Source organism: Pelophylax lessonae (assembly GCF_965119305.1).
Source record: "Pelophylax lessonae genome assembly, chromosome: 10".
In the NCBI taxonomy this organism is placed as follows: domain Eukaryota; kingdom Metazoa; phylum Chordata; class Amphibia; order Anura; family Ranidae; genus Pelophylax; species Pelophylax lessonae.
The window spans coordinates 164,560,501-164,579,323 of record NC_138777.1 but is presented as its reverse complement, the minus strand read 5'-3'; the positions used below and the strand labels follow the sequence as shown (position 1 = coordinate 164,579,323).

At 43.8% G+C, this 18,823-nt stretch overlaps 1 protein-coding gene across 1 annotated transcript in view; it reads left to right on the top strand.

Moving 5' to 3' along the window:
* Positions 1 to 8,858, top strand: part of KMT5B (lysine methyltransferase 5B) — a 28,595-nt gene extending 19,737 nt beyond the window's left edge. Inside the window, exons 8-11 of the mRNA XM_082269860.1 lie at positions 441 to 460; positions 554 to 690; positions 5,479 to 5,675; positions 7,002 to 8,858. Of these exons, the coding sequence (XP_082125986.1) occupies positions 441 to 460; positions 554 to 690; positions 5,479 to 5,675; positions 7,002 to 8,464 (1,817 nt within the window). The 3' untranslated portion in view covers positions 8,465 to 8,858. The remainder of the gene's footprint in view (positions 1 to 440; positions 461 to 553; positions 691 to 5,478; positions 5,676 to 7,001) is intronic.
* Positions 8,859 to 18,823: the final 9,965 nt, after the last annotated feature.

The window sequence follows — 18,823 nt, the reverse complement described above, 5'->3', positions numbered from 1 at the left end:
GCTGCCCCTCTCAATCAGTCTGCTGTGCATCGCTTTTCAGAGGGCAATTGACAGATGGCTGGGAGGTGATGTCACCCCTCACTGCCTGTTTTAACCCTTGAAAGATTGCAGCACCACACCTCAATCCTGCGCATAAAATCCAGTTGTGGTGCAGCCTCCTTCACTTTAATGGGTTAGGTTTGACGGAGGAACTACCCGCCGAATTGGTCGTAGGGTAGAATTGTGGATGCAGAGAAAAGCATCATGGCCACGGCCTTTGTACCATCCTGTCTGGCCACTGTGTAAGGTTAAGGTGCAATGTAGTCATGTTGTAGCTTAAACATACAGTATTTTAGAAAGAATTTATTTTATTGTCTAACAATTCCTATAGAGTGTTAAGAAAAATTTAGAGGTCTATCTTTTTGGATACTAATTCTTAATGTTTTCCTGTCCATCTACAGATTGCAGACCTAATTGCAAGGTAAGTGATGTACAATAGTGCATACATTTTATCAGAATGTTGTTCTTGTTCCTATCTGAGAATGGTAATCAAATATTGGCTTTGGATTTCCAGTTTGTATCGACTGGGCGTGACACTGCATGTGTTAAAGCGCTGCGTGATATTGAGCCAGGCGAAGAGATCTCTTGTTACTATGGGGATGGCTTTTTTGGAGAAAACAATGAGTTCTGTGAATGTTACACCTGTGAAAGGTAATGTGTGTTTTTTTTTTTTTTTCTTCCAACATAGATTTATGCTATTTCTGGTCTGGTCTTCAGCCATTGATGATGCAACTGCTGCGCATGTGCACAGGTGTTTTATTATCCCTGACACCCGGATCCAGCTAAGCATACACTGCAAAGCGCATGCACCATACAGTCCACAGAAAATAAACAGCTGGTAGCAAGGAGACGCAGAGAGTCTGTCTAGCAGTTTGTACTTAGTTAGTTCTGCTTAACCACTTTCTGGACCGGAAGGATTTGCCCCTTTAATGACCAGGCCATTTTTTGCAATTCGGCACTGCATTACTTTAACGGACAATTGCGCGGTCATGCGAGGCTGTACCTAAATAAAATTGATGTCCTTTTTTTCCCCACAAATAGAGCTTTCTTTTGGTGCTATTTGATCACCTCTGCAATTTTTTATTTTTTGCGCTATAAACAAAACAATTCTGGAAAAAAAACAATATTTTTCACATTCTGCTATATAACATTCCCAAAAAAAAAAACAATTTAAAAATCAAAGTTTTTTTAACATTTTAGGCCAATTTGTTTTCTGCTACATATTTTTGGTAAATAAAATCGAAATAAGCGTATTTTGATTGGTTTGCGCAAAAGTTATCGCTTCTACTAACTACGGGAAAGATTTGTCATTTTTATTGTTTTTTTATTTTACTAGTAATGGCGGTGATCTGCGATTTTTAGCGGGACTGCAACATTGCGATGGACAGATTGGACCCCTAACTGACATTTTGGACACTTTTGGGGGGACCTGTGACATTACTACAGTAATCAGTGCTAAAAATATGCACTGTTACTGTAATAATGACACTGGCAGGGAAAGGGTTAACAGGGGGTGATCAAGGGGTTAAATGTAAGCCTAGGGGAGTGTTTCTAACTGTATGGGGGTTGGGCTTTTGAAATGATCATTCCAGAGAGAACAACGGTCAGCTGTGTTTACAATAGCCGACCGCCCTCTCTCAGCGGGAAACGATCGCGGGGGCCACTTAGCTTTAGGCGTGCTACCAACGTAGAGCTGCGTCGGTTCGCACAGGAGGGCCAGCCTGCCGCAGTAATTCTGCGGCAGGTGGTCCTTAAGTGGTTAAATACCAATAGTGTAATATCCTGCAGGTTTAGAATGACCACTTCCTGTGTGCATGCAAGAGTTTGTGTTTGGTTACCAACCAATGCTGGAAAAAATCTGATAACCACAGTAAAAGCTGATGCATCTGCTGCTGCTCGCATCTGTTATTGAAGATGTTAAAGTGGAAGTCAAGTCCACTTTTTTTAACTGATATCTACATGTAAGCCAATGATGATAAGGCTTACCTGTAGGTACAGTGAATATCTCCTAAACTTGCACTATTAAGGAGATATTCACACAGCAGGTCTCTTCATGTAATCCCAGGCAGACTCCATGTTGTTGGGATCAGGGATCTGTGGAGGCCAAACTATCGCTTTCAGGACTCTTTGTTTTTTTTTTACACTAAAGATAGTTCTTGATGACATTGGCTGCATGTTTGGGGTCGTTCTGCTGCAGAATGAATTTTAGGCCATTCACAGGCCTCCCTATTGGTATGGCATGATGGGTAAGCATCTGCCTGCATTTTTCAGCATTGAGGACTCCATTGATCCTGACCAAACCTCCAACTCCATTTGCAGAAATGGAGCCCCAAACTTGCAAGGAACCTCCACCATACATCACTTTTGCCTGCAGACACTCATTATTAAGCCTCTCTTGTGCCTTTCTGGTAAACTAACTGCCCCCTGCTATAGCCAAATATTGACTCGTCAGTCAAGCGCACCTGCTGCCATTTCTCTTTCGTTCATCGATGGACACAGCGTTCCATAAATCATAACTACTGGTCATATTGCCTCCTCCAGGAGTAGGACTAGGCAGAACAAAAAAACACCTGGTTTCGCCCATGGGCTATCCTCAACTTGGTGTATATAACCCCCTCTCTGCTCTAAGTAATCAGTTTTAATCGGTCTAGTCAGGAGTAAGGACCTAGGCTCTGGGCTGGGATCTTTGGTCTTAGCAATTTTTTTTTTTTGGTGCCAGATGCTGCCCTGTACGCGGCTCGTCCAGGGGGACTTAATATCACACCCCCTGACTCATCCGATAGTTAGGATGAGTCCTCCATGGTCGCAGCAGCGAATGAAAAGCCTCTGGTAGACGTACTTATTACTGCAGTGTGTATGACTTTAACCACTTGCCTTCTGTGCACTTAAACACCCTTCCCATCCAGGCCAATTTTCAGCTTTCAGCGCTGTCACACTTTGAATGACAATTGCGCGGTCATGCTACACTGTACCCATTTGAAATTTTTATCATTTTTTTCACACAAATAGAGCTTTCTTTTGGTGGTATTTAATCATCTCTGGGTTTTTTATTTTTTACAAAAAAAAAGAATAAAGACAAATTTTGAAAAAAAAAAAAAAGTTTTTCTTATTTTCTGCGAGTAAATTTTTCTCCTTCACTGATGTGCGCTGATGAGGCGGCACTGATGGGCACTGATAGGCTGCACTGATGGGCACTGATGAGGTGGCACTTATGGGCACTGATGAGGTGGCACTTATGGGCACTGATGAGGTGGCACTTATGGGCACTGATGAGGTGGCACTTATGGGCACTGATGAGGAGGTACTAATATGCCGCACTGCTGGGCACTGAGAGGCGGCACTGCTGGGAACTGAGAGGCGGCACTGATGGGCACTGACGGGTGGCACTGGACACCGACGGGTGGCACTGATGAGCGGCACTGATGGGAAGCACCATCAGTGCCCACACTCAGTGCCCATAGTGCTGCCAGTCAGTCCTTATCAGTGCCTAGATGAGCAGGCACTGATGGTCACTGACTAGCAGCACTATGGGCACTGATTGTGGGCATTGATGGGGGGCACTGTGGGCACTGATGGGGGGGCACTGTGTGTGTGTTTTTTCCCTTGTGTAATCAGGGCACTGGTGATCGGTGCCCTGATTACATTCTCCTGTGTCCCCGGCGCTGTGAGGCTCCCCCTCCTTCCTCACACTGCAGGCTCCGTGTGAGGAAGGAGCGCCGGCGATGAGAGATGATCTCCTATGTTTACATATGAGATCATCGCTCATTGGACGGCCAGATCACGTGGTGAATGGCCGCTGTGATTGGCCATTCACCACGATCTGTGATCGCGGGAGCGCGCTGGGGGCGTGTCACTGGGAGGCCGTTTAAAAACGGCCTCCCGAAAATTCGAGTCCGCGCTGCAGCCGTATATAGGCTGTAGCGCGGACGGGGGGTGGTTAAGATGGAGGATGTGGCCGATGTAGCCACAAACGTGGCTGTGTCATTTGGTACGCAGATGTCGCATCATACTCCAAAGGTGTTTTCTTATGTGCCTTATTTTGACAGGTTTTCCTGTAAGGAATGCGAACAACCAAAATTACCCTTTGTGGTCCACAAACGTTTTGCTGTACGTTACCTTTTTGAGGAGTCCCTTTTTGAAAATTGGACTTGTTCACCAGTGGTGGACCCTCCTTTTTTCAAGTTGAATAAAGCAACCATTATCCTAATAGAGGAATCCCCGTCCTTTAAGGACCCGGTTGACAGGAAATTGGAGGCTGTGGCACGCAGCATGCTTACTATGGCTGGTTTGGCATTGCGGGCAGTCTTTGCCTCAGCCCTGGTGTCTCAGACCCTAACTGAATGGACCAAGCTTTTGCGCCAGGGCCTAGGGAGTGAGCAGGTCTCCACTGCTTATGTTGATTTAGCTGACCAGTTGGTCCATGGGCTACAGTTTTATTTGTGATGCAGCTTTGGATACAGCTCCTGTGCTGTCCAAAATTTCTGTTCCAGCAGTGGTGATTAGGTGCATGCTGTGGCTTAAGAATTGGTCCGCAGACCAAGCCTCTAAGAAAGCTCTCATTGATCTGCCCTTTCAAGGCGATCGCCTGTTAGGGGCTACCCTGGATAACCTCATTAAAGGTATCACCGGGGGGGGGGGGGGGGACAGGAAAGAGTACCTTCCTGCCACAGTCAAGGAAAGGGAAGGAGCCTCGTCGCAGATGAGGCCTTCCTTTTCAGCCCATAGGAAATTATTTTGTTCTTCTTGGACAGAGAATAAGGGAAATAGACCTTTAAAATCTTCCCTGGGAGGTTTCAAGCAACCTTGGTCTGGTAAGCCTAGAGCTAGCTTCTCCCGACCAGCAGACAAGACCCCTTTTAGAATTAAGGTCTGCCCTCACTCATTATTGGGGTGGGGGGACATCTTACCTATTTTCCCGCCCCTTAGACTTCTTTTGTGAGCGTTAAGGAGATCCACGATATGTGTCTTTTTGAGGGTACCCAGAAAAAGTTTGTTCTTTTCAGGTTTTTTAGATCCTGAGTCTCCTTGTGCAGATTTAATTCCTGCAAAGGTTCAGGTAATGTTCGAACTCCCTAAGGTCCCCCCTATCCCTGTCCAGGGAATTGAATTAGGTCTGATTTTAATTCTGACCAGGGTGGTCCTTCCTGTGGACAAATTTCAGGAACTACAGGCCGTTATTCACTGCCTGCTGTCACACAGTTTTCTCTTCTGATTTGCATACAGCTTCTGAGTCTGGTGGTATCCGCCTTCAAGACAAACATTACTATGAGAAGTTAATTATAAGAAAACTAACTTTGCTACAAAGGCTATACATGTAGTAATTAGCATTACATTTTACAGTTTGGTTTGAATTATGTTAGTAAACAAAAGAAAATGTAACCATTTCTGATGGATATACAAGTGAAGAGTTCCAATAATGTGTTTGTTACTCCTTTTTAGACGTGCAACTGGTGCTTTCAAATCGCGCGTCGGTCTTAATGAACCGGGTCCTGTGATAAACAGCAAGTATGGATTACGGGAAACAGACAAACGTTTGAACAGACTCAAAAAGCTTGGTGACAGCAGCAAAAACTCAGATAGTCAGTCTGTCAGCTCCAACACAGATGCAGACACCTCTCAGGAAAAATCTAACTCATGTAAGCATTAGATGGCTTTTTTTGTTTTTGTTTTAAATGTGTGTGTGTGTGTGTGTGTGTATGTGTATATGTATATATATATATATATATATATATATATATATAATTCTTTTTTTTTTCATATACATTGTGTCTAAAAATACTGCAAATACCTGTTGCTCTTCAGAATTCTGAGCTGAACTGCACCACCTCCTGCTCCCCATCTTCATAACATAAGGAACAAAGTGATCTGTAGTTCAAGGGGAGAAAAATTGGCACGGTTGACAAACATTGCTTGGGAGCAGAGGCAGACTTCACATTTGATTGGCTTTGGCTCTCATACAGGGAAGCGGTAGTGCGGTTTATCCGCCTTCTTCTCACCTTGTATGGTAACAGAATGCCTTATATTCTGTGAACCATGCACAAAATACAAAGGTGTTCTGCGAATAGACAAGGGAAGAATGGCAGATCAATTATACTACTGCTTCCCTATATAAGTGCTGCAGCTGGTTGAAAGTATAGCGAGACTGTAGCATCTGGCATGAATGAAAGTATGACTTTTCCACTAGACATTATGGATCTGACGATGGTGTAAACATCACCAGAGGTAACTCTGTTCCCAACAGATATGACCAAAAGCTGTCTGTCTGGAGTTCTGTGTTTAAAATAATTTGTGTCATAAAGCAAATTTTGAAGCAGCCATTTCTGACTTGCTGAAATTGCTAGTTTTCAGGCTGTTCTACTGACTCACATGTTACAAACCTTTGATTCACTCACTCACCCAGACCCAGATGCGACTATCAGGAAAGTCATGGAAGAGTCATATGACCTTATCTGCATACTTGACTGGAGCCAGTTACTCATATTTCAGAAACGAATGAGGCAGCATAACACTCAAGTTATTGACATGGAGAACGCAGCAATGGCAGCCTTCTTGTCCCTTATGACAGATTTTCTTTAAAGTGGAGCTTTACCCATAACTAAAAAAAAAAAAAGGTTTTAGCATGGAACATACATTCCACATTAAAATGGTGTTACCAAAATTAATGTATGCTGTAAACTGCCTCCAGCATTGCTCCTGTTTCTTCTTGCCAGAGGCTGCCATTTTGCTGAAGACCAAAGCCCTCGAGCAGCAGTAAATCTTTAGGCTGTTAGCAGATCGTGGCTCTGATTTTCAGCACAGTACCATAACTGGAGAGCAACTGAGCCTGCAAAAGTGGCCAGCCTGAAGTGATCTAGCAGGACTTGCATTTTGTGACTAAAGTTCCACTTTAATGTTACACAAATCATTGGTTCATAGTCACACCCAAATTTTACTAATTTTTTTTTTTCTCTTGTGCTTTGCAGGCAGAAACAGAAAATCTTCAGTTGGTGTGAAGAAGAATGGGAAAAGTAGAACGTTGACAAAGCGGTCTGTGTCACAAATTCCAGTTTCATCCTCTTCTACCTCATCAAAACTCTCTCATATAAACAATTCCAGGGTACCAAAGAGACTAAGAAAGCCTGTAAAGCCTTTGCATTCTAAAATTAAGATGAGAAATCACTGCAAGCGACCAGAGCAGAGAAATACTTCAAAAAAGCTTGAAGTAGGGAACGTAGTACTTAAAGAACCTAAAGTAGTGTTGTATAAAAACATGTCCGTTAAAAGGGATAAAGAGAGCGGGGGACCAGCAAAGTTGAAAGAAACCACTGGTTGTTTAACAAGACATGCAGCAAGAGAATATAAACTGAATACTTTGAAAGGTGCTCCTGGTGAATCATCTTGTTCCTATATAACTCGAAGCTCTATGAGGACAAGGAACTCTGTGGAAATGCCTGATGCTAAGCTTCCACCAAATTCTTTAGATGTTCATAGAAGCAGCGGTGGAAGTGTTGCATCAGCGCACTGTACTGACTTTCAAGAACAGTCCTTAAATAACAATGAACTTGATCATGACACCTCAAACAGACAGGAGGATAGACATCAGAGCAATGGTCTGAGTAAGTCTAGAAGGAAGTCTAAACAGAGCAAACACTTGAAACAGGCTGCTGATATGGCTGTGTCAAATTGTGATTTTGAATTCTCTGGCAAGGATAATACTTTGCCAAACCTAGTAAGTTCACATTGTGAGTCAGATGCTGTAAATGCTGTTTCTGATGGCCATGCTGATTATAAAGATCTGAGGACCTCTTCGGATAGTTGCCCTGTTGTCAGTTCAGAAATAAGGACAAAAGAAACAATCAGAACTGTGAAAAGTAAAAAAAGCAGACGAATCACAAGATATGACGCACAGTTAATTCTTGAAAATAGCACTGGAATTCCAAAACTAACTCTGCGTAGACGCCATGACAGCAACAGCAGCAAGGCAGAAAAGGAAAATGATGGCATGGGCTCATCCAAAATTAGCATTAAACTGAGTAAAGATCATGAAAAGGACAAGAACAGTTTGTATGTAGCAAAACTTAACAATGGTTTTAACTCAGGATCAGGTAGTAGTTCTACAAAACTAAAGATTCAGCTAAAGAGAGACGAGGAAACAAGAATGTCCTTTCCAGAGGAACCTTATGAAAATGGTGTGTATTGTAATGATGCATTGTCTCTGCTGGGAACCAGAATGGAAGTTAACAACTATGATCATTATGAGGAAGAAAGTATGGAGGATTCTTCATCAGAAGAAGAGGTAGAAGATGAATATGATGATGATTTTGAGGATGACTTTATTCCTCTACCACCAGCAAAACGTTTGAGACTGATTGTTGGAAAGGATTCAATAGACATTGATATATCCTCTAGGCGGAGAGAAGATCAGTCTTTGCGTCTGAATGCGTGAAATATTAATATTTTTTTAGGTTGCCCTCAACAGTCATTTTTACTCATTTACCTATAAAATAAACCTATTCCATTGAATTAATTATTCCTTTACTTCGAAAACTGTAAATTTTAGAGACTGCACTTGTTAGTTCACTCTGAAATGTAATTGTAGAAAGTGTACAGCATACCAACTTAAATTTTTAATTTTTACTGTACTTTTTAACAGTCTTCTGTGCAATTTTGAGTTAAAAAACAAAAAAACAAAAAAAAAAAACAAAACAAAAGTCATTTGGGTCGTGTTGTATATGGGAGGACAATGTACATATTAAACTTTCCACACAAGACAATAAATTGTAGTGTGGCTACCCAGTCATATTTGTTTAAACCCCTAGAAAGTTTGTCATTTAATATTTTACCAAGAATCACAGTAGTAACATCACACTTTTTCCGTCTGTTGTTTATCACCAGCAATGACTACACCTTTCAAATTTATTTGCTTACTGTCTTTCTTTTCCTTTATAAATTCTTTAATCAAAAGTCTATTTTTTCTGTACCGCTATTCTAAAAATTCTGTCTGACCTTTTTTTAGCAGCAGATTCTTCATTTGGGCTTGTTTACACTAGGTGCATTTTGTTACATTTTTAGGAACAGGTAAAATGCATGAACGTGAGTAAATCCATTATTTTCAGAAGGGTCTGTCCACACTGACACATTGCATCAAGTTGTGTTAGGCAAAAAAGGCCCGCATGCTACATCCTTGGTTCGTTGATCTGCATTTTCACTTTATAAATCCATTCAATGGGATCCTCCTGGATGCATGTAAAATGCATCCAAATACACATTGAACCACATGCATCTGGTGTAAATGAGCCCTAAACTTCTAATTGATGATAAATTGCAGAAAATTATATTTGCTTATCTTAGTAGCACATTTATGTACAGGGCCTAGCCATATGCAGAATAAAAGTTTGGACATGGGTGTATTTATTGCTTGTTATATAAATATAAAAAACCTTACATTTAACACTTAAAATTTAGATAAAATTGTTCTTTTTGAAGACTGATTGGTGCTTATTTTTTCATGGAAGAGGCTGTGAAAAAAAGGTGACAAGGATAAAAAGTGTCGACTTAAATGCAGCTGTCATCTACATACACAGAAAATTCTTGTCCTCTCTTGCAGTTTGGCAAAGCTACAACTGACTGAATGTTATGAACATTCTGACAGGGAGCTAAAGGTATGTTACTTTTTCCTTTGTGTAAAAGTCAACTGTATATAATGTATATAGTGTGGTGAGGAGTTTCATTTCTGCCATAAAAAAATGATTTACCGTAATAGTTAAAACTTAAGTATTCATGACAATAAAATAGGAAATTGTAAACCCAAGTTTATTAATGATTTTGTTTTTAATCATTTTCTTTCATATTTAACTTTTTACATTTTATATGTGTTTTTTTTTTTTTCTCAAGCACACTAAAATTCACATTGTTATATCATCTTATCCAAATGAGTTGGTGATTTTTGTATAGGTAGCATTCATTGAAGATGTGAATAAACAAGGTCATACCACATGTGTCTGTAATAAACCAGTTCTGATTTTAAGTACATTTGAAAAAAATTGTTTGGAAATATTTTTAAATATATATGGGGGGGGGGGGGTGTCTTGCGTGTGTGTAAGCTAACTTTCAAAGGTGTCATGTAGATGATTCCATACATACAGTAGTTTTGGAGTAATGATCACAAAGAACAATGCAACCTACCTCCATCCTTGATATATGGTTATATCAACACCAGGACAATGCTATGTGTCGGGCCAGTAAAAGGAATTTTTTAAAGGATTTTTTTTTTTAAATCTTGCACTGTACAAATCTGAAAATATTTTGCGTAAAAGAAAGTGCTTCATCACTTGCCATCACTGAAGAGTTGGAAGGTTTATTCAAACTAGAAATCTGTAGTAACAGCTGACTGTTGGCTGTCCTTGAACTGAACATCAAGTCCAAAAGCTGGATTTACAATTATTTGATGCATAACTGCAAGGTACAATAATGACCTTCAGGGTTACTTCCAAACTTATACAAGTTTAAAAAAAGAAAAAAGCGATATGCTCTCCACCAGACTGCCATTGGGGGGCTTTTTCATTCAAAAGATACTAGTTGTCTTACAAAACTTTTCATCAAGGTTCAGCATTACTAATCAAGACAAAGTATGCAGAGTAGGACCTTTTGATATGTGCATGCTAGTTCTAGATCAGCAACTCAAAATGGAGGGTCATCACAATTTATTGTTGGCAATAGGAAACAAAGTTTACTTTGGTTCTGTAAGTTCTTCCTGTCAAAGTCCATGTCGTAAACATGTACCAAAATATATTGCAAATATAAAATTTTTAGAAAAAGTGTAAAATTTTATATTGATCTTTACCATGTATAAATTATTAAGCAAATAGAATTGTTTTCCCTTCATTTGAATCCATCCTGCAATTATACAGGCGAAAAGACTTACCGATATCAACTGATTCTATAGGCAGGTTAACAAACCTGTATTTCGTAATCGTTCATCAAGGGACACAGTATCAGTAGATTCAGGAACATTGGGTTGTACTGTCTCCATTAGAAGGAAATTTGGCACTGGCAAACAAAAAAAAAAACAAAAAAGATAATAGCCGCTATTCAGCCAACTCTAATCACTCTTATTATTCTTTAGTTTGCTAGTGTTTTAGAACGATGGAAATCGTCTTTTTAAAGTTGATGAGGCAATAAACATTTATTTTCAATATAGCAAGGGTTTTTTGTCCAACTGGAGAGATTTTCCCTTAATTTCTGTTCCATAGCCACCACAGAAAGTGAGGGGAAATCTGTGGGAGACCAGTGAGGTCTGGCATGCTCCAAGACCTATCCACCTTCAACAGCCCCAGTCCCTTCTTCCCCTGTACCCTGGATACATTGACTGAGTGACTGTCCCCACAGAGACCAAAAGACTGTCCTGACACAGGCCACAGAGAGACTGTTCCACATTGCCCTTCACACAGAGAGAGGCAACTTTACCCCCACAGAGTGGAGGGAGAGAGACCGCTTTGCCCCCACAGCAAGAGAACCTCTCAGCCAACTGCTGGTTTTTACTGGCTGTCCGTAATGGTTGGCAACACTGATTGTGGGGCTGGCCTGTAATGTGGCCTTCTTGCACTGAGCTCTGCTTTGACGCTTCCTAGACCCCTAATGTACTAGTTTGCTAGCCAAAGAGTGCTTTACAGGTCCAAGACTGTGATAGTCTCTGGTATATTCCTGAAGACTTCCTAATGAGTATGCTCACAGTAGGGTGAAATTTGTCTGGGACTTGATGTGTTCACTGGGTTCTGCATGTTACACACTCTCTCCAGTACTTAGTTACTGTGTTAGTCACAGAAAACTTTACAGGCCTACAACTGCGATGAGTCTGGGGCTTGTTCCCGTATGAGCAGGCAGTCTTGCCATTTTTTCCTGTTTTTCTCCTGAAAGGGTTAAAGTAGTTGTAAGCATATAACGTGAAAAATAAACAAGTCACATCCTTCTATAGCGTGTACTGGTCTGAATCTAAAGCACCAAATGTCATGTGAAATAAAGACAGTAGGGCAAAACTAAATATGAGACCTTTCCTTTTCATACTTCCTATTTCAACACTTCTCTAAGACATCTGGTCAGCTAAGAAGGCTCGAAGTGTGTGCACAACTAATGGCCAGTCTAATGCTGTTTACACACAGGCCAAAAATCGGCCGGTTCAACTTCAAATCGGCCGGCTTTTGACGAAGGGACAGGCTGAAAAAACCAGCATCCAATAAGTGCTTTCCGCCAATAGTTATGCTTACTGTCTACTTCTTTTTATTATGAGCAACCATGGTATATGATCCTGAAGATGAAGCTTGAAGCAAGAAATTGTCAGATTGCATCTGAATGTTAAAATATGAGGTCTCTGTGCTTTTGTGCTCATATCAGAGGTCACTGGTGTTAAAAGTGAATTTTCTCTTTCGTTCATTGATGGACACATCAATGCCAGGGAACGAAATGGTGGCTTCTTTCTCTGGTGCTTTGGCTGGGCAAATCCTTCCTCTCCTTGTATTGGACAGTGGTGACCACGGATGCCAGCCTATCCGGGTGGGGAAGCGTCCTCGGCAGAAATTCTGCTCAGGGGGGTCTGGACACCTGAATAGTCCAGACTACCGATCAATGTCCTAGAACCCGAGTAATCAGACTGCCTGGGAAATTGGACTGATCGTCTTTAGGGATGTCCAGTGCGCATTCAATCGGACAATGCCATTGCCGTGGCTTATGTCAATCACTAAGGGGGCACAAGAAGTGTCCTGGTGGCTCTGGAGGTAGCCGGCATTCTAAGGTGGGCAGAACATTTTGTTCCAGTCATCTCCGCCGTGCACATTCCGGGGGTGGAAAACTGGCAGGCGGATTACCTCAGTCAGCAGGCTTTGGACAAAGGGGAGTGGTCCCTTCATCTGGAGGTGTTTCATCAGTTGTGGGGTATTCCCGAGGTGGATCTGTTGGTGTCTCGGCTCAACAGAAAGGTGCAGCGGTTTGTGGCATAGTCACGGGATCCTCTGGTGGACACCACAGACTCGCAGACTTCTACGCAGGATTGAGGCAGAAGGGATTATGGTCATCCTTGTGGCCCCGGACTGGCCTCGCCGTCTTGGTTCACCAATCTGGTGCAGCTGGTCACCAAAGTCCCTTGGGGACTTCCTCTCAGGGAGGATCTTCTGTCCCAAGGGCTGATTTTCCATCCTGCTTTACAGTCGCTGGCTTTGACGACTTGGCTGTTGAAAGCCAGGTGCTGAAGGATAGAGGTTTGTCTTCGTCGGTGATTCCAACGTTGTTGAAAGCTAGGAAATTGGTGATGCGCACCTTTCTTCAGGGGGTTCGATACTTGGCTTCTTTAGTGCCTGTTACCACCTTGGGACCTCAGCTCACTGCTCTCGGTTTTCCAGAAGCCTCCCTTCAAAAATCTTCGGGAGCTTCCCCTGCTTACGCTGTCCCAGAAGGTGGCCTTTATGGTGGCAATTGTCTGTGCGTGCAGGATGTCAGAATTAGCGGCATTATCTTGTCCACCTTACTTGGGGGTTCAAAGACATAAAGTGGTTCTTCGCCCCCTGTCCGTCACTTCTTCCAAAGGTTGTCTCTGATTTCCATTTGAATGAAGACATTGTGTTGCCTTCCCTGTGTCCCAGACCAAAACATCCTAAGGAAATTGCGTTGCATGCCCTGGATATGGTTCGGGCAATTCGGGTGTACCTTGCAGCTTGCAGGTGTACGGAGCCTTTTTAGAAAGTCAGACTCACTATTTGTGCTCACAGATGGGCCTCGGAAAGGACCGTCCGCTTCCTCTATGACCGTTTCCAGATGGATCAGACAGACGGTGACTCAGGCCTATTCAATTAAGGGTCAGGTTCCTCCTTTCCCTGCAATAAAGAATCCAAGAAAGTAGACCGCACTCAGAAAAAGTAAGATGAAAACAATCAAAACTCCTTTATTCTTCTTCGGTGCAGCAGACAGACAGTACAATGCACATAACAGACGTGCCGGGTTAACGCGTTTCACGAATTAGATCGCTTACTCATAACCATACGATATGGTTATGAGTAAGCGATCTAATTCGTGAAACGAGTTAACCCGGCACGTCTGTTATGTGCATTGTACTGTCTGTCTGCTGCACCGAAGAAGAATAAAGGAGTTTTGATTGTTTTCATCTTACTTTTCCTGAGTGCGGTCTACTTTCTTGGATTCTTTATTGCTTGGACGGCGGATCTGACCAGCACCACCCATTGAACTGACACCTGAGCGGCTCTGCTCTTTGTTGTTATTTGTCCTCCTTTCCCTGTCAAGGCGCACTCTACTTAGGTACTCAGTGCCTCCTGGGCCTTTCCTTCATCAGGTGTCAGTGATGCAGGTTTGCAAGGCAGCCACTTGTTTCCTTATCCCTCCTATTTTGACAAATTTGTCTATAAAGAATAAGAGCATCCAAAACGCCCCTTTGTGGTTTTTAAATGTTTTGCTGTGGGGTACCCCTTTGAGGAGCCTCTCCTCAAGAAGAAGTGGACTGTTGCACCCCTGTCTCCAGGGTAAACAAGGCAACCATGATTCCGGTAGAGGAATCTCCGGCTTTTAAAGATCCGGCTGACAGAAGGCGTAGTCTGTGGCCCGTGATATGTTCATTATTGCTGGCTCGGCGCTTAGGTCAGTCCTGGTCATTGCCCTGGTGTCGCAAACGCTAACTGAGTAGGCTAAACTTTTGCACTGTGACCTTAAGGGTGAGCAGATTCCCCCTGCCTTTGCTGAGTTGGCGGACCAGTTACTCCAGGGGCTGCAGTTTGTCTGCGATGCCTCCTTTTGGACGCGGCGCCCCTGATTTCTAAGCTATCTGTTATGGCAGAGGTGCTTAGAAGTGTTGTGGCTTAAGTGTTGGTCTGTGGACCAAACCTCTAAAAAAGCTCTTACTAATTTGCCTTTTCAAGCCGATCGCCTGTTTGGGGCTACCCTGGATGACATCATTAAGAGTCTTGTAAGGGGGAATAGTACCTTTCTTCCATAGTCTGAGAAGGGAAAATAACCTTGTCACAGACTTGGACGTCTTCCCTGGTTTCCGTACCCGTGGACCTGCTTGGTAAATGACAATTGGGTCCACAAAGTGGTACTCCTCTGGTTACAAGATAGTCTCGTTCTTTCCTTCCAATATGTGTCTGTCCCCGGACCGATTGCAAGCTCTCTTTGGGGTGGTGCAAGACTTCTTGCTTCAGGGTGTGATTGTCTCGGTTCTGGTATCGGAATGGTTTCAGGGTTTTATTCCAACCTGTTCATGGTCCCAAAGAAGGAGGGCAAGGTGTACATCCAATTCTGGACCTCAAGGCCCTGAACTGCTTTGTGCAGGTACTGAAGTTCAGAAATGAGTCCATTTGCACAGTGGTGGCATCCCTTCATCAGAGAGACTTGCTTCTATGAACCTCAAGGTTGCTTACCTGCACATTTGCCCGACACCAGTGTTTCCTCTGCTTTGCTGGAGAAGCATTATCAGTTAGTGGCATTACCCTTTAGTCTCGCCTCCGCTCCTCGAGTCTTCAGTGTTGGTTCCGGTTCTAGCGTTGCTATGTCAGTGGGCGGGGGGGATTGCGGTACTGGGCTATCTGGATGACCACCACTTGTGAGCGGAGTCCTCTGCTGCCTTGATGGGCGATGTGGAGATCACTATGCAGACCCTGAAGGAGTTTGGTTGGCTTTCAAATGACCAGAAGGCTGCTCTGATTCCATCCAGAAAATTGGATTATCTGGGTCTGACGCTGGATTCAGCTCTAGCCAGAGTGTTTCTTCCTCTGGACAAACTCAAGATGTTGCATGCTGCAATTCATTTACTGCTGTCCAGCCGATAGTCCTCCCTTCAGACTTGCATGTGGGTGCAAAGCCTTTGAAGTGGTTGTTTGCACAGTTCTATATGAGGCCCCTTCAAAAGGAGATCCTGGTGAAATAAGACAAGTGTCCAAGGTCTCTAGACAACCAGATTCAGCTGAGCTGTGAAACTAGGGTGTCCCTAGTCAGATGGCTTTGTTCTCTGGCTCTTTGGCAGGGCAAATCCTTTCTCCCCTTGTATTGGACAGTGGTCACCATGGATGCCAGTCTGTCCGGTGGGGGAGGTGTCCTGGGACTGAGCTCTGCTCTGGGTTGTCGGACGCCAGAAAAGTCCAGACTACCGATCTTGGAACTTTGGGCGATCTGACTGTGCCTGAATCTCTGGACGGATCGTCTCCAAGGGCTCCCAGTGCAGATCCAGTTGGACAATGCTATGTCAATCACCAGGGCTGTGTTGGCAGCCCTGGAAGTAACTGGCATCCTCCAGTGGGCAGAACGCTTCATTCCGGCCCTCTTCACAGTACTCATTCCAGGAGTGGAAAACTGGCAGACGGGGGCACCCTTGAGGTGGATCTGTTGGCATCCTGGCTCAACAGAAAGGTACCGAGGTTTGTGGCAAGGTCACAGGATCCTCTGGCAGACGCCACAGACGCTACTGGCCCCGTGGGGCCAGTAGCGTCTGATCTTCGCCTTTCCTCCTCTCAAGCTTCTGCAGCCGGTTTTGTGCAGGATTGAGGCCGAAGGTATTTTGGTCATTCTGGTGGCCCCACACTGGCCTCGCCGGCTAGGTACGGCTGGCCGTCGACGTCCCTTAGAGACTGCTTCTTAGGGAGGATCTCTTGTCCCAAGGGCCAGTTTCCATTCTGCTTTACAGTCACTGGCTTTGACAGCCAGGTGCTGAGGGATAGAGGTTCGCCTGGGTCAGTGTTTCCGACACTGCTGAAGGTTAGGAAGTCTACCTCTAGGAAGCTCTACCATCATACGTGCAAAGTGTACATTTCGTGGTGTGAGTCGATTGGTGTTCACCCTCGTTCTTTTTTGGTGGCTCAGATTTTGACCTTCCTTCAACGAGGTGTTAAGCAGAAATTGGCCTTGATGTGTCGGCCTTGGCTGTCTTCTTTCAGCGACCCCTGGCCATGCACTCCTTGGTGTGTACTTTTATCCAAGGGGTGTGACATCTGACTCCACCAGTGCGGTTCCCTCTACCCCCCCTGTTAGCTGGACTTGGTTCTTTCAGTTCTCCTTCAGAAGCCTCCCTTTGAGAACATTCGGGAGATTCCCCTGCTTACTGTCCCAGAAGGTGACCTTTTGGTGGCTATCACCTCTGCTTGCAGGGTGTTGGAGCTGGCGGCATTATCTTGATGTATCCCCTCCATGATGGTCCAAAACGATGAGGTGGTTCTTCTCCCATGGTCGTCCCTTCCTAAGCTAGTCTCTCTGATTTCCATTTCAATTATGACATTGTGTTGCCTTCCATGTCCCAGGCCCAAACGTCCGAAGGAATTTGATTTGCATGCCTTGGATGTGGTTCGGGCAATTCCGGGTGTATTTGGCAGCCATGGAGTCTTTTCGGTGATCAAGAAAAGGGCTGTCTGCTTCTTCTGCAACCATTTCCAGATGGACAAGCTCCCAGTCTGTGGTTCTTCCTTTTAGGCTGTCTTCTGCACCCTGAGGGTGTTCCGGAAGGTCCTAGCTTCAGTGTTAGCCTTGTTACACTCACAGGGCATCCCCACACATGAGTGATGCCTAGGCAATTTCTTCCTCCGATACCAGTCAGTACAGTCTCTATCAGTTAATGTCAGCTGAACTGCCAAGACGCTACAGAGGTTTGGTTGGATCCTGAACCTGCAGAAGTCATTGGTGGACCTAACGCAGACCATACTTTTAGTAATTTTTTTTTTGCATTCAACAAGCGGGTTGATTAAAAAAAAAAAAGTTGATTCCCTCAGCCACACATTTTGAGGTGGATGGGGGAATACTTCCGCTGAGCTATTGTGTTCTGATGCAAGGGAGATTTGCCTGCTGTCAGAATACAGTGATCAACGCTGCTGGTTACAGCCAACGGCAGTGATCGTGTGGAAATTTTCCAGCAGACTAGTTGTACAGACTTTGATCAGTAGACTTCTGAACCAGCCTGTCCATACAGGAATTGAAACTTGGCTGGTCCCTGCTGAACTGGAAGAATTTTGATTTATGTATGGTTGGCTTAACTTATTGTTTAAAATATCTGGATTTGATCCTGGATCAAAGAGTTCAGAGTTTTCCTTCCCCGGGAGAAACTCCATAATTCTTCACTTCCACATTCAGACTCTACAATCCAAAGCATCCAACTTTCCATTTTTTTGTGTAAGAATTCTGGATCTGATAGTAGACTCCTCTGAGGCAGTCCCATTTGCCCAAGTGCACTCCAGACTGTTATAATTCAACCTTCTGGCTGTGAGAGACCAGATTATACAATTACTGGACCAACCGGAGCATCTGAGGACCAGGTTGTCTCTGCTCTTGTGGCTCACTAACCTAGCATGTTTTTTATTTTTTTTTTTATTTCCACATGCCTGGAAAATTATCATGAGAGATGCCAGCCTGACAGGCTGGGGAGGTGTTCAAGACACTCTGACATTGCAGGGATTTACGGGGAAGCAGTGGGTGCTCTGGTGCCTTTACGTAATCATTACAACTGCTCTACAGGATTGATATGGAGGCCATTCTGTTTGCTTCTCACTGCACGTGGTACTCTGACCTCACCAGATTCCTAGTAGACACCCTGTGGGCCCTTCTAGCTCATCTGGATCCTTTGTCTCAAGAGCCAATTTACTCCCTTGCTTTACAGTCACTGGCTTTGATGTGATATGGCTATTGAAGCCCAGGTTTTAAGGGATAGGGGTTTTTCCTACTCCATTTTATTTCTACACACCTGCAAATAGAGATGGGTCGAACGACCCCCTGTTCGGTTTGCGGCAGAACTTTCAAACATTGCAAAAGTATGGAAACGAATAACGAACCC